Genomic DNA, 13,902 nt, shown 5'->3' with positions numbered 1-13,902 from the left:
CCTTGTCTGAAAAAAATCCAAAAATTCAGCAAAAAAATTCCCCAAATTTCTGAAAATTTGCAAAACCTTCAGGAAGAAAATTCCAATAATTCCTTAAAAGTTTCCCTTAAAAGTTTTATTTAAAAAAAAAAAAATTGGCAAGAAAATTCTTGTAAATATGTACAAAAAATGAGTACAAATCTTCCAAAAAATCCTAAAAATACCTAAAGTGATTACATATATATATCAGTAAAACTTGTAATATTTTCTTTAAGATCATTCACATAAAAATCAACCAAAATCCAGTGCTGGATTTTGGTTGATTTTTTGTGAATGTTCTTAAGAAACATTTTTAACACTTCTTTTTTTTCCACCAAACAATCAAATATTTCCCAAAAATGTTGAAAATGTGGACATCGGAAGTTTCACTGTGAAATTTTTTATTTTTTTTCCCCCACATTTTCAAACTTTAAAACGGGTCCATTTGGACCCGCAGGACGACGCGAGGGTTAATCAACACTGTATTTAATCAAGATAATAGAATATTTTAATCAAACCAGATCAAACAGAGCAGCTGATCTGGGAACCTGCACCCCTCCTCCCTGGTTTAGCTGCTCAGGTCTTTTCTAGACGTGCGGTCTGAGCCAGCCCACAGTCCGTCCCCTCCGTGGGAGCTCTCCAGAAAGTTCTGCACCGTGGAGCCGTTATAAGAGCCAGCCATCTTCCCCCAGAAGCCTCAGACTCAGTCGTTCGAGAGCTTTGGATAGCAAGCACCGGGCAAGTAAGTCCTTCACGCCGCAGTTTGAAGGAACATTTAGCTACACGGTGACAAAATTCCCAGCGGTTTAATTGAAGCTTAATGAGAGCTATCGTTAGTTTGTGGTTGTCATTTAAACACGTGTGCTGTCTCTCATAGCGGATCTTCACGTTGTCTGTGTGAGCCATGTATTAGCTTGCCGTACTTTAGCCACCAGTTAACGTTATTTTTAATGTATTTAAGCTAAGCTAGCCGCACACTCAAGCTAATGTGAACTTTATTTGGCCAATTTAAGCTAACGGTAAAGCTACACTCTCGACATTTGGCTACTTTGGATGCCAATGTCACCTACTAGATAATAAGACACCGCTATATTTGATTTTTATTTCATATCTTGTTTTTGTTTTTTGTTTTTTTTAAAATTCAGATTTGTCACCATGGTTCACGAAACCGGCTACTACGATCTGTTGGGTGTCAGCCCCAAAGCTTCACCGGAGGAAATCAAGAAAGCCTACAGAAAGCTGGCGTTGAAATATCACCCCGACAAGAACCCCAACGAAGGAGAGAAGGTGAGCGACATTTAGGGACCTTAACCGTGTCCCTGTGGCCGTTTATGGACTGATGGAAATACTCTTTCTAATTTTAAACCCTCACACGCCATGTTTAAACGGGCAGCGGGAAGTTTCTGGAAAGCTCCAGTCGCACCTCCCCGGTGTCTAAGAACAGGAAGGTCCGCCCTGTGACAACAGGGGAACCGTTTCAGGTTACACTGTCAGGAAGCTGAGAAATTTATGTTTTTACCAGTGTCATCACCATAAAGTACCTCGTAAATGTACATTGTGCAAGACTCTAAGCCAAATAACATATCACTGACATGTAATTACCACTTACTGTACAAAATGGTGGAGTGTCTGGATTGGAGTTTTCAAATGTGACTTGGAAGTCTGTGTTTTCTTTCCACAGTTCAAGCATATATCTCAAGCATATGATGTGCTGTCAGATCCAAAGAAAAGAGACTTGTATGACCAAGGAGGGGAGCAAGCTATCAAAGAGGGAGGCATGAATGGAGGATCGAATCCCATGGATATTTTCAACATGTTCTTTGGAGGTGGAGGACGGATGCAGAGAGAAAGAAAGGGTAAGATATAAGTCTGTACCAGTTTTTATTAACTTTAGATGTTTGTAGACAACATATTCCTGCATCTTATAACATTATATTCTTTTTTCCTGCAGGGAAGAATGTTGTCCACCAGCTTAGCGTCACACTGGATGAGATGTACAATGGGTCAACTAGGAAGCTTGGACTCCAAAAGAATGTAATTTGTGAAAAGTGTGAAGGTAAGTACTTGTGATTTTTTTTAAAGCATCCCAGTAACACTGCATTGTGTGCTGCTGTACAAAAAATAAAATTGTTATTTTGTAACCACAGGTTATGGGGGTAAGAAGGGTACTTTGGAGAAGTGCTCGACTTGCAAAGGAAGAGGAGTACAAATCAAAGTGCAACAGATTGGACCAGGCATGATTCAGCAGACCCAGAGCATGTGTTCAGACTGCCAGGGACAGGGCGAGAAATTTAGCTCGAAGGACCGCTGCAAGAACTGCAACGGACACAAAGTAGAACGCAAGAAGAAAATTCTTGAAGTTCACATTGACAAAGGTAAGTTTTTCATTTCCCTCCTATCTGAGGCACTAAATTTTGTTTAAATAGTAGTAAATCGGTATTACAGAGCTAATTAAACTGAAGATAAATGTTTTGTGCAGGTATGAAAGATGGTCAAAAAATTACATTCCACGGAGAAGGTGACCAGGAACCTGGACTGGAGCCTGGGGATGTAATCATTGTGCTGGATCAGAAGGAGCATCCCGTTTTCAAGAGACAAGAGGATAATTTAAGAACAAATGTGAACCTTAAACTTGTTGAAGCCCTGTGTGGTTTCAAGAAGACCATTCAGACGTTGGACAACAGAACACTCATCATCACCACACAGCCAGGTAAATGCCTCAGATCAGTTGGCATAGAGAGCTGACTTAACTGGTGTTTTGGTTTTGAATGTCATTTGTAAAACGGATTTCATGAACATCTGTATTTTTATCAACAGGGGAAGTAATCAAGCCGAATGACATCAAATCAATTCAGAATGAAGGCATGCCAATATACAAGGAACCTTATGAAAAGGGACAACTTGTTGTTCAGTTCCAGGTAGGTGTGACACAATTCTGGGTTTAAATCTTTGTCACATTGTTATGTTATAGAGAAATTTATGCAATTTAGCTAACAGTAATTTATTCCACAGGTGGAATTCCCAGAGAAACACTGGCTCCCAGAGCATCTAATGTACCAGCTGGAGAGACTGCTTCCTTCCAGAGAGGATTTGTTGATTGTTGATGAAATGGAGGAGGTGGACCTCTGTGAGGTGGATGTGCAGACACAACAGAAAACATACAGCGGGGAAGCTTATGATGAAGATGACGACGACGAAGGTCCCAGGAGCGGTGTGCAATGTCAGACACAGTGATTGTAGTCAATAATGCAAATACTCTGTAATGTCTGGGTTTTGTGTTGATGTTTGCCATTTCTTTTTGTTTTTCTTTTGCAAAGGACACGGTTTTATCCATGTCTTTAAAGTCCCTGTTCCATGAGGTAATACACTGTTAATGTGTGGCATTCAGTTTGAAACAGTTGCCGTTGCTAGTTTTGTGTTATCTTCAGGTGAGATGGATATGCAAGTCAAGTACTGTGCTCCCAAAGTTATCAGAACTGTATTTTGGTGTTACTGTCAGATGTACCCTATTTAAAATCTGTATCTTTTATATGCGTGTTTCTCGTGAAATCTACAGCACAAATGTTTCCTTTTCATACAGAAGCTGAAAGGACTACTTGTATGCTTTCTGTGAAGGTAATTTCAGTCACAAACATTTTTGATTATTTGTCAATAAAAGTCCCAGAATGCTTCAACTTTTATAACAGCTTTCTTTATTGTCTTAATCAGATTCCGCTTAAATGTATTTCTGCATATTAAAAATGTTGCTAGTAAATTTATAAATGCATCATAAAAGCCAAACATCTCTACAATGACAGAACATGTCAATGAATTTACAACACATTGTAATCAAAGGAAAACTAGGGATTTATGAAAAGCATGACTCAATTACAGACATGCTTAATTGCATAGTTCACTTTTTAGTGTTGCTTCCTCCTGAAAGAGCAACCTGTGGAACAAAAATCAAAATATATTAGACTGCATTCCTCGACGACACCAATATGTACAGCTAAAAGTAGTGATGCTGGACTTGATACACATTTATACTACTACGTCTAGTGCTGTAAATACTTGTGAAACACTTTTGGATATTTTACCCTCTGTCAATCTGGCTTTTCCTCCTTTTGGCTGGCACAACACTGTTGAGCATCCCACACAAAGCACCACAGTCTGTGCATGACTGAACACAGTGGTGATCTTGTAGCAGCCTGTGGAGGATCAGTGTCAAACTGTTAAACAACAAGTCCAGCATACATTGTTGTAAATGGATTTAAATGTTTCCAAAAATGCCATTAAAATGTGGTTAAGTCATTGCAAAAACATGACAGTGAAGGTGAACCTGGACTGGAGCCTGTGCTGACTTGTGTTAAACGGTATTTAGGTTATGAATATTGTTTTCAATACAGGTTTCAAGAACATCTGTATCTCTATCAACAGGCGAAGTAATCAAGCACATAATCACACAACATGCGACCAAACAAATGGCCTAAAATCAATGCATCAAACCTTCAGCTGCATCTATTCTTGATACCATGCATGTACTTTCAACATACCTGGGCACTTCACATCCATGAAGTAGGAGTTGGGGCTCTGAACAAGTCTTTTCTTTTTATGTTGTCTTCTCTCAAAGTCAATTGCAGGGTGGAGGAGGTCTTTAGCTAGCTGGAAAGAAGAATTATGCAAATATGTAGTCACATTTAATCTCATAGGACAGATTTATGTAGCTAAACAGCAGTCAGATTTACTCATGAGTGAAAGCAATAGTGATTTTAGTGGATTTAGCGTACTACTGCTTTCTAAACAAAGGTACAATGCTTTTTAGATCTTGCTTACTGATGTCTTACTAAGTATAACTATCCTGTGATGCAAGAGGTGAAGCGTTTTTTAAAAACTAACTTATGTGCCAATTTAATAACAAGCTAACATTTTAGCGATAGCATGAGCGACGACAACACACTGCACTTTAGGTAAACACTACATTTTTTTAATATATATGTATATATATAAGTAGTGTTGATTAGTAAACTCAAGAAGGGCCTGGTAAGAAAACAGGTGCGGACTAGTTGTTGGCCCGACATTACTCCGCCACAGGTTGTACTGCGCAGCCGTTTGCTACCGTGGTGTTCCAGCAACTAGTCGTCACCCGAGTCAGACAGCTACGTTAGCTAATTTTCACTCCATGTGCTGCTGCTACTTTATCAACAAACACGACTACCAGGCTGCACACCGCGAACAAAAATGTAACGCGTGACGGCTTTGAGTCGACGATAACATGCACAGAAAGCTGACAGCACAGTACATGAGTTCGAAGAGAATAAATTAGCACAAAACTTCGCAACTTACAGGCATTTTCGCCGTGCTAGCTCACTCGGCGCATACGTGTGTGGTGATTGGACGGAAACAGAAACTCTGGCAGTCAAACCTGAGGGGGCTGCAACAGTGAAAATGGTAAGGATAGTGTAAAACATTTGATAAAACTTGGTTTAAAGTTCAAACATTTTTCTTTAATCATTTTTTTTCATGATTTCCAAGTGTTAAATGTGTCAACGTCGAATGATATCAAAATTTGAATTCATTTTTGGGTCTTGTTTTAGACCCCTGCCGCGATTTTTCTGCTGTTTAACAAACGTTTTACAAACACGATAATAAGAAATGCGTCAACAAGGATGAAAAATGACATTCAACGAAACTTTATGGTTTTATTTCGTCTGTTTATGAAAGCTATGACGCTTTGAGGGGGGAAATATCCACTTTAAACTACACAACCCATAATGCAAAGCGGGACGTGACGTCACTCTCCTCGGCACCGGTCTGCTGCCAGTCTGCCCGAATCTGCAACAGACAGCCGAGGATTTCCAGGCGGGTTATCCCGGCTCGTTACGGCCTTATACCATCGGAACGGAGAGTCCAGTTTGTTTAAATGGCGAAAACGTACGATTATCTGTTTAAACTGTTGCTCATCGGAGACAGCGGAGTCGGCAAGACATGTCTGCTGTTCAGATTCAGCGAGGATTCTTTCAACACCACCTTCATATCCACAATAGGTGAGTAGCCTGCAGACGCCCCTCAGGATAAATCTAATCAGTTGAATGCCTACATCTATATAATACAGCGGTTTACTGCCTCGTCCAGATTAGTATGTACATAGTAATACCTATAAGCTAGGGATTGTATTTATAATATGCAGACCCACAGTGTGTAAAAGGGCAGCAAGCTAACTGCATAAGAGCAAGACAATGGGATTGAGAAACAAGTAATTATAATATTCTGTCCTTGAGAGCTCATAATGCACCAGTAAGGTCAAATATAGAATGAGATCAGAGCTGCAGTCAAGACTTTTGACCTTTTGTAAACCATATTACACTGCAAGCTTTTTGATCATATCAGCATTGCTGTAATTTTGTTGTAATCTCCTCTCTGCTGCAGCCAGTTCTGCTGCTTTCTCAATGCCTACAGTTTGACACAGGATGTATGGTTCGTGTAAAGTTCGACTGGTTTACAAAGAAGAGCCACTTCTTGCAGAAATGCATGGTTTGCTGTGCATCTTAGCATGTGACAAATGCGATGATGTCATGTAACTAGTCAGTGCAGTTAAGCATGAGCTGACGTTGTCTGCGTTTGTCTGTTAAAATGCAGGAATAGACTTCAAAATCAGAACGATAGAGCTGGATGGAAAGAGAGTCAAACTTCAGATCTGGTAAGTATAATTTCATTGTTTTGTTCAGTTTTTTAAATGTGTACTGAACCTACTCTCTGGAATTTATCTGTGTGATTTGATGTGTTCAGGGATACTGCAGGGCAGGAGAGGTTTCGCACCATCACTACAGCTTACTATAGAGGAGCCATGGTAAGACCTCCCTTTCTCACTTTGCCACTATACGTCTACCTTACTCTAACATATCAGGGTTCAGAAATTATTGTTTTTTCTTCTCAGGGTATCATGCTGGTCTATGACATTAGCAATGAGAAGTCCTTTGAGAACATAAAAAACTGGATTAGAAACATTGAAGAGGTAAGCTTTGAATTTAAATTTGTATTTGTAATTTTAGTGGCATGTTTCCATAAAATGAAAATACGATTATTATAAATATGTTATGAAAACCTTGTTGGACGCTGAGATATAAATAGCTTTGCATAATGAGTCTTTTTAATTCTCCTAGCATGCCTCATCTGACGTGGAGAAGATGATCCTTGGCAACAAATGTGACATGACTGACAGGAGACAGGTGTCTAAAGACAGAGGTGAAAAAGTGAGTGTCTGCAGCCTTTGAATAGGAAGTAGCCCCAAACAAATTCCAATGCAGCTTTCCAATTTGCAGTGAGTGACACGAACATGCTATGTTTTTTAAATCTCCTTTAGCTTGCTATTGATTATGGAGTGAAGTTCTTGGAAACCAGTGCAAAGTCTAGCTTAAATGTAGAAGAGGTAAGATGTCTGATTTACCCCTGAAGGTACCACGCAATATGATTGATGTATATGTTCATGTAACATTTGCTGTGATTTTTCTGTCTCACAAGGCTTTTTACACCATGGGGAGAGACATATTACATAATCTGAGCTCAAAGACAGTAAGTAGTTTCTTAAAATAGATGCTACTTTTTAATACTGCATGTGTTCCATTTCCTCACTGTTATATCTTTCCTTGGTAGACTGACAACAACGCCGGCGGATCGGGCAAACCTGTCAAGATCACGGAGAAGAAGTCGAAGAGAATTAAATTCTTCAAGTGTTCGCTCCTCTAGGGTGCTTGTCCCTAATGTTCACGTTTCCAGCGTGGCCTTCATGTTTTTGGAGGGTTCCTGCCTCTCGGAGTTTCCTCTCAGCAGCAGCAGCACTGGTCGTAATAATCAGAGGACCTTACTGCCAGCTGAAGTTACAGGTTCATGGCTGAATGAGACCCTGATCTGCTGACCAGAAGAGGATCAATGAGGAATGAGGCCTGATACTTTATATCTGCTCATGCAAAAGACTCGTGCGTGACCAACAGCAGTGGTTTGTAGCTTGACCTGCAGTGCCTGCTCTCAGTAGGCAACGATTCTGCTGGCATTTATACCACCTCTGTTGGATCTCATCAACATTTCTCAATTGCACACAGTTGTCTTATATATTAGAAGAGAAAAAAAAGAAAAAATACCATTCAGATACTTTCATATATTGTAGCATCATTTTATACACACTACCTATTGTCATATTTGCTATGATGACTCTGTAAGATAAACATATCAAGTCTCAGCATTGATTGTATTTATCCGCGTGAATTCATGTATATTACTAAGCTTATTGTCTGAAGTTGCACTGACATCATTTCTATTTGTTCATGTGTGCCTAGAAGGAGTCACAGTATTGTGATAGAAAAAACAAATATGTATAAATACAAGCCACTGTATGCTCTTTTTTTTTATTTATTCCTTTTTATTGGAACCTTGATTTATACAGGATTATGTGTCAACATGAAACTGTGGAAGGGTTGTTTGTTTCTTTGAAGCTGTACTTAATACATATTGTTATACAATTGTCAGTATTTGCATGAAAGCTGTAGAGGGACCTCTGAGGGGTCAGTGTTACGCATCTGAAGTATCTGAAAAGAAAGTGTTTACAGAGAGTATTTGAATATCTTTAGGAAGTTCATGTTTTTTGCTGTTAACACTGTGTATATGTCGGCACAACTAACTGTGTTAATACTTTATTTCCTCCTGGAGCTGTAGAGAGCCGACAGGTTCCTTTTACATATCCAGCTTAAAAACACAATGACTGGGGAAAGCTGTAATGTGAATGATTGTCTTTGTAAGCTACTGTAAGTTACACCAATGAAAAGTAAAGACATTAAAGAAAGTGGATCTTTACAGGAGTGTACTGATTGTCACTGCATGATGGAAAAAGACTTCCATAATGATTTTCCATCACTGTCATTCTGTTTTTACCAATTTTATGACAACAGTTTCAACAACTCATTCAATTGTGATTTCTGAAGTTAGTTCATCAGTCCTGTCTTGTTCTTGTGCCTTTATTCTGTTTAATAATCATCTGTTCCTGCTTTCATCAGTCTCTCCTTTAAGGCTCTCATTTCTACTTTTATGCATCATCGTCTGCCTCGGTCTTCTTTTCCTCATCTTCCTGTCCAACAGCCAACACCCTGCTGGCTTCAGCGAGGTTTTTTGCGCTGCTTGAGGCCCTTATCTCCTGGCTAACCATGAAGGACTTTGCTTTCCTATCACTGGCATTCCAGCTCAGTGACCTGGGACACGGCAAATACTTTTGATCAGCCACAGTCAGATAGTCGGTGGTGTCCGAGAGGTTTCTCTTAGCCTTCATCTTTATTTGGTCTTCCACAGGCTCAGTTGCTGGAGGAGTTCCCTCACTTTCTGAAGGAATTGCATCAGTCTGATTGTGTTTTTGAAGCTCAGTGGGTGCAGTGGTAGTTTGAAACTGCTGGGCAAGGGCTCTGACTGTTGAAACTTTAGGCATGTGGCCCAAAGTGCTGGGATGTACTTGATACTCCAGATTTGCTGGCCACTGATTTGGACTTTGAGTGACCTGCTCTACCAGAGACCTGTAGTCTGCAGTTTGCAGCAAATCATCACCTGCCTCGGCTGGGCTGTAGATGATGCTGCTCATAGCCCTCTTCTTTGTTATAGGAGAAATCTGGCTTTGGCTTTCAGTTGGAAGATATCGTAGAGATTTAGTCCTCTTTGGAGAAGAGGAGGTACCTAGCGGCAGTTGGGGCTTCTCTATTGGAACAGCAACTTCCTCCGGTTCATCATCAGGTTTGATGATGATGGTGCTCATCGCCCTCCTCTTTGTCAAAGGAGAGGTTGGTTGGTCTTCAACTGGATAGTGTTTCAAGGATTTAGTCCTTTTTGGAGAAGATGAAGGCCTTAGTCTGTTCTTGTCTGTTAGTCTATCTAGCCGCATTGTGCTGCTGTGTTTTATGTTGGTTATGGTCTCTTGGCTTGATGCCAGAGAAGGAGGCTTTTGTTCACATGGAGATATGAGGATGTCCACACAGGAACTGGGTCGCGACCTCTCCAAACCCCCGACCTCTAAGGTCTGAGCGCCTTCCTTGGTGCTGAGGGTGCAGGTACTCCGCTGTCTTTCTAGGCCACTTTTAGTTGTCTCCTCTGTGTCCTTTTGCTTGGTAGCAAACTCCTCCATGTCCATGTGGAAGCGGTAAAGACTGTAACCGTCAGCACTGTTGATGCTGCCCTGGCGCAGGAGAGACGAAGGATCGCACACGGAGGAGTTCCGTGAGTAGGTTCTGGTCAGCTCCAGTCTGTCCACTCCTGCAAGCTTTTCCAATGCAACTGCCATACGCCCGTGAATCTCCTCCAGCTGGGCTAGACGCAGATCCACAGTCTGCAGGGAGGCCTTCATTGTGTTCTCCCTCTCATTGACCTCCTCCAGACGCATTGACATGTTCTCAACTCTGTAGAGGAAACATTAAGAATACAAAGATTAGGAAATATGTGTTTTTAAGGTACTTGAAAAAGAGGAGTTAAAAGTCAATGGAAATCTAATGCTAAAATACCAGTGAAAATACAGTAAAAACTGAAAATATTAGCCACTACTTGTAAAATATTGATATTTTTAGCTAATTGAAATACAGTAAAACTGTAACTTTACAGTCTCACATTATAAAAGAACAAATTGCTACTTGTAAACGTATAGATTTTGATGTGACCATTATGTGCGGTTTGGCCAGTTCTTTTTATTTGTTACATAACATATACTTTGATATATACTTTTGTGATTTTTATTAGATATAATCAGAAATTTAACAACAGGGAAAATCCGTAAAATGACATTTTAAAAATATTTGCTATTTTTCAGTCCTCAATTTGTACACTATTGTCATTCAAATATTGGCAAATACTTGTAAAATAACTATATTTTTCTGACTTATATAAACTTGACAATGAAAATACTGATAGAGATTGAATACCATTTGTAAGAATGCAGATATTACTTGCAGTTTTGACACTTTTATGGTTAATATGTAAATTAATACTTTTTCTGTGGTTTTAGTAGTTATCTGTAATTTTACAAAACGGGGCCAACCTATAAAACAACAGAAAATTGTTTGCCCATTACAGTTAATGTGTTAAAAATGTTCATTTTTTACAGCGTATGCCTGATAGCTGTTTACCTCTCTGAAGTAACCTTGATGCGTTCATCACTGGAGGACTGCTGCTCGTCCTCTTTCTCACGAAAATATTCCTCCACACACTGCTCTTCAAATTCGTACAAATTTTTAAGCTCCTCTGGATTCAGCCTGAGTTCTAAAGGAAGCAGATGATATGTTAGTGTTTCTTTAAGTGCATCTATGTATGTATATTTTTGCAGTATGATTTCAAAGTTCTTACAGTATATATTAAGTATATATTTGACCAGTAAAACTGTATGCATATGATTAACATAAAAGACTAACTGAGGCCTCGGTCCTTCTCATCCAGCTCTCCCTCCTGTTTCTTCCTGGCGCATCTCCGAAACAGCCTGTTGAAGAGGATGTAGAGATGGCTGAAGATGATGAGAGGTGGAGGCAGGATGGGACGGTCATGGAAAGTCATGATCAGCTGATATCTCTGAAACTTCCACACCTGGTTGGAAATGGACTTGACTTCAAAGAAGGTGTTGCTGTGGGAGAGAAAACGCAAACCAGTGAGTACTAACTCTATGAGTAGATGTTTACCACACAAATAACAGAACAGACGGACACTAAACATGTATTTACTTGAACACTGCAATGAGCAAGTTGACCAGAAGAATGTTTGCCACGAGAAGGTAACAGGCCATAATAGCAGGTGTGAGCCAGGCTCCGGGGATGCATGGAGGCAGCTTCTTCCCATCCTCGTCATATAAATGTTCACCACATGGAGCTGTGGGGAAAGGAGAGTTATTCTGAGAACTTTAGCTAACCGATTGGATTTACATTCTTGACATTAAGACTACTTACGGTTGATTTCCATTGCGTAGACTTGGAAAAAATCCCATAAAAGCACAGTCCCGCAGAAATATGGAGAAAGCGTTAAAATCAATAAAACATGGGATTTTTATATCATATTTCTGTCAAGGTCAAGCTGATGTCCATGAAAGAGTGGACTAGTGTCATCAAAATGTTCTTCCAACTTAGTTAGGTACTTCATACACTTTACTGTTATTTTTTATTTTTGTGATAAATCAGATTTTCAGATTAGTCCACCACTTTGTTCAACAAAATCAAGACTTTAGCATTTGTTTTAAAAAAATAAATCAAGGCATCAGACATGCACCTTCCAAAACAATTGTTTTGCACCTTCCTTAGAAAGTAGGCATGTCAATATTTATTTATATCGATAATTTAAAATAGCTGCTTGTTGTCTTCACCCTGACAGAAGAAACACTCACAGAAAAAGAAAACTTGGAGGCAGATGATCATAACTGAGATGAAGAGATAATGATACATATTCTGCTTTTATTCAATGCAACATTATTGCAACTGAAGTAAGCTATCACCAATGTGCCAGCAGAGGGGGACAAAGTATTAAAGGGTTTCACTGTAGCCTATTCTCTCTAAACACAGCATAATTTAAGACATAGAAATTAATGCAACACTGATCATCTGCCCAGAATCAGGAAACAGAATCTTACTATGAATTCTAGTCTTACGGTCTATCGAGTCCGCAAAAACCTCTCCATAGATCATCCAGTAGGGCATGTAGAAAATGTTCCTGGCCAGGCGCCATGTTGGCTCCTCGTCCGGGTGAAGGATGGCCTGCCGAGCCACCCCGAAGCTCATAAGCACCACCAGCATGATCACCACAAAGTACATCATATCGATCATCTGAAAGAAGACAAACATAATATTTAAGCTCATTGTATTTCTATGCACATCTGTCACTGGTTTTTCATATTTTTTGTTTAACTTTCATTACCATCTTTCCTATCATCATCACATAGGGTCCCAGGTATTTGTTGACGCCAAAGATGTCCAATACACGAATGTACCAGAAGATGATGTCTATGCAGTAGATGACTCGGCCGTAGCCCATGTACGGTTCATGCTGGAGCCGCAACATGAGCCCCAGAAGAAAGGTGGAAATGGCCACCAGGTCTGTGATGTTCCAGTATTCCTCCAGCCAAACACTTATCTTCTGTTTCAGCTTCCCTGGTTCTGACATCAGAATCTAGACGCAAACATTTAAAGGTCAAGCAGGATCCATTAAAAGTCTTTAATGTTTTTAGTATTTAAGATAATTGTGACTGTGCCAAGTTGACTATTTGTGTTTTTTACCTGTCTGACTTTTTCAGAGCCAAGTGTGAGGATGTATGCTATTACAGTCCACTCCTGTATAGATGGCCATCGCTCCATTTTCACCAGGATGATGTAGTTGTACAACATTAAGTAGCCCAGATAGCAAATCTGTCAGAAAACGGTGATAAAATAATTTTATTGGACGTTATGAATCTGTTTAAATGCTTGCAATAATTCTTATCATGCATAAGAAGGGGAACTTACAGTGTTGAACCAGAATTTAGTGAACGGTGCGTCGTAAAACTCAAAGAACCTTTTGCCAATGGGGATTTTGCGGACTTTAGTGCTTCCCTCCTCTTCATCTCCCTTTCGGGAAGTTGCGTCCGTGTTACCCTCCTACAACAAAACAGCAAACATCTCACCAAGACATATTTCATTCTTGTTTTAACAGTATGTGAAAACAAATTAATGTGACAAAATCAGCAGGAACCAGGACCTTGCTGGACTTTGTGTCATCATCCTTGTCTTTTCCGTCTTCTTTGCCTTCAGGTACATGATAGGAAGCGTCATCTCCGATACGGAAATCCAACAGTAGAATGAGAGGAGGAAAGATGATTCCCAGAATGACCTAGGTGAGATGCCACAGAGAGATGGTTGATCGTTCATTTTTTTGTGA

The 13,902-nt window shown here is 39.8% G+C and overlaps 4 protein-coding genes and 1 long non-coding RNA gene across 6 annotated transcripts in view; 3 read left to right on the top strand and 2 right to left on the bottom strand.

Moving 5' to 3' along the window:
* Positions 1–602: 602 nt before the first annotated feature.
* On the top strand, positions 603–3,701 carry dnaja (DnaJ heat shock protein family (Hsp40) member A). Its single transcript, XM_023289371.3, has 8 exons — positions 603–760; positions 1,164–1,305; positions 1,700–1,874; positions 1,970–2,074; positions 2,166–2,393; positions 2,498–2,728; positions 2,836–2,936; positions 3,031–3,701. Exons 2-8 carry the CDS (start codon positions 1,174–1,176, stop codon positions 3,250–3,252), a joined length of 1,194 nt encoding a protein of 397 aa, XP_023145139.1. The 5' UTR covers positions 603–760; positions 1,164–1,173; the 3' UTR covers positions 3,253–3,701.
* On the bottom strand, positions 3,688–5,460 carry rps27l (ribosomal protein S27 like). Its single transcript, XM_023289375.3, has 4 exons — positions 5,341–5,460; positions 4,551–4,659; positions 4,095–4,205; positions 3,688–3,946 (listed from the first exon to the last, which is right to left on the bottom strand). Exons 1-4 carry the CDS (start codon positions 5,344–5,346, stop codon positions 3,918–3,920), a joined length of 255 nt encoding a protein of 84 aa, XP_023145143.1. The 5' UTR covers positions 5,347–5,460; the 3' UTR covers positions 3,688–3,917.
* On the top strand, positions 5,141–8,841 carry LOC111581260 (ras-related protein Rab-8B-like). Its single transcript, XM_023289373.3, has 9 exons — positions 5,141–5,445; positions 5,719–6,041; positions 6,634–6,694; positions 6,784–6,844; positions 6,932–7,009; positions 7,158–7,247; positions 7,358–7,423; positions 7,516–7,566; positions 7,648–8,841. Exons 2-9 carry the CDS (start codon positions 5,918–5,920, stop codon positions 7,738–7,740), a joined length of 624 nt encoding a protein of 207 aa, XP_023145141.1. The 5' UTR covers positions 5,141–5,445; positions 5,719–5,917; the 3' UTR covers positions 7,741–8,841.
* Positions 8,390–13,902, bottom strand: part of LOC111581256 (transient receptor potential cation channel subfamily M member 1-like) — a 20,226-nt gene continuing 14,713 nt past the window's right edge. The window contains exons 18-27 of one of the 2 annotated variants that reach the window (XM_035956873.2): positions 13,723–13,854; positions 13,491–13,622; positions 13,266–13,394; positions 12,907–13,158; positions 12,623–12,815; positions 11,949–11,969; positions 11,727–11,871; positions 11,424–11,629; positions 11,142–11,274; positions 8,390–10,421 (exon numbers count right to left, since the gene is read on the bottom strand). In XM_035956873.2, the coding sequence (XP_035812766.1) occupies positions 9,071–10,421; positions 11,142–11,274; positions 11,424–11,629; positions 11,727–11,871; positions 11,949–11,969; positions 12,623–12,815; positions 12,907–13,158; positions 13,266–13,394; positions 13,491–13,622; positions 13,723–13,854 (2,694 nt within the window). In that variant the 3' untranslated portion in view covers positions 8,390–9,070. The remainder of the gene's footprint in view (positions 10,422–11,141; positions 11,275–11,423; positions 11,630–11,726; positions 11,872–11,948; positions 11,970–12,622; positions 12,816–12,906; positions 13,159–13,265; positions 13,395–13,490; positions 13,623–13,722; positions 13,855–13,902) is intronic. The other variant, XM_023289369.3, reaches the window with a different exon arrangement.
* LOC118471567 (uncharacterized) overlaps positions 12,938–13,902 on the top strand; it is a 4,678-nt gene continuing 3,713 nt past the window's right edge. Inside the window, exons 1-2 of the long non-coding RNA XR_004848902.2 lie at positions 12,938–13,083; positions 13,776–13,858. This is a non-coding gene — a long non-coding RNA (uncharacterized LOC118471567). The remainder of the gene's footprint in view (positions 13,084–13,775; positions 13,859–13,902) is intronic.

This window comes from Amphiprion ocellaris, chromosome 3 (assembly GCF_022539595.1).
Source record: "Amphiprion ocellaris isolate individual 3 ecotype Okinawa chromosome 3, ASM2253959v1, whole genome shotgun sequence".
Taxonomy (NCBI): Eukaryota; Metazoa; Chordata; class Actinopteri; family Pomacentridae; genus Amphiprion; species Amphiprion ocellaris.
This window is presented reverse-complemented; position numbering and strand designations above follow the sequence as displayed.

Coding starts and splice junctions, on each gene's coding strand:
- LOC111581260 (XM_023289373.3), top strand. CDS start 5,918: ATGGCGAAAACGTACGATTATCTGTTTAAACTGTTGCTCATCGGAGAC. Junction 6,695..6,783: donor AGAGTCAAACTTCAGATCTG/GTAAGTATAATT, acceptor TGATGTGTTCAG/GGATACTGCAGGGCAGGAGA. Junction 7,424..7,515: donor CTAGCTTAAATGTAGAAGAG/GTAAGATGTCTG, acceptor CTGTCTCACAAG/GCTTTTTACACCATGGGGAG.
- dnaja (XM_023289371.3), top strand. CDS start 1,174: ATGGTTCACGAAACCGGCTACTACGATCTGTTGGGTGTCAGCCCCAAA. Junction 1,875..1,969: donor GATGCAGAGAGAAAGAAAGG/GTAAGATATAAG, acceptor TTTTTCCTGCAG/GGAAGAATGTTGTCCACCAG. Junction 2,394..2,497: donor TGAAGTTCACATTGACAAAG/GTAAGTTTTTCA, acceptor TGTTTTGTGCAG/GTATGAAAGATGGTCAAAAA.
- rps27l (XM_023289375.3), bottom strand. Junction 4,206..4,550: donor CATGGATGTGAAGTGCCCAG/GTATGTTGAAAG, acceptor GATCCTCCACAG/GCTGCTACAAGATCACCACT. Junction 3,947..4,094: donor AAAAGCCAGATTGACAGAGG/GTAAAATATCCA, acceptor TTTGTTCCACAG/GTTGCTCTTTCAGGAGGAAG.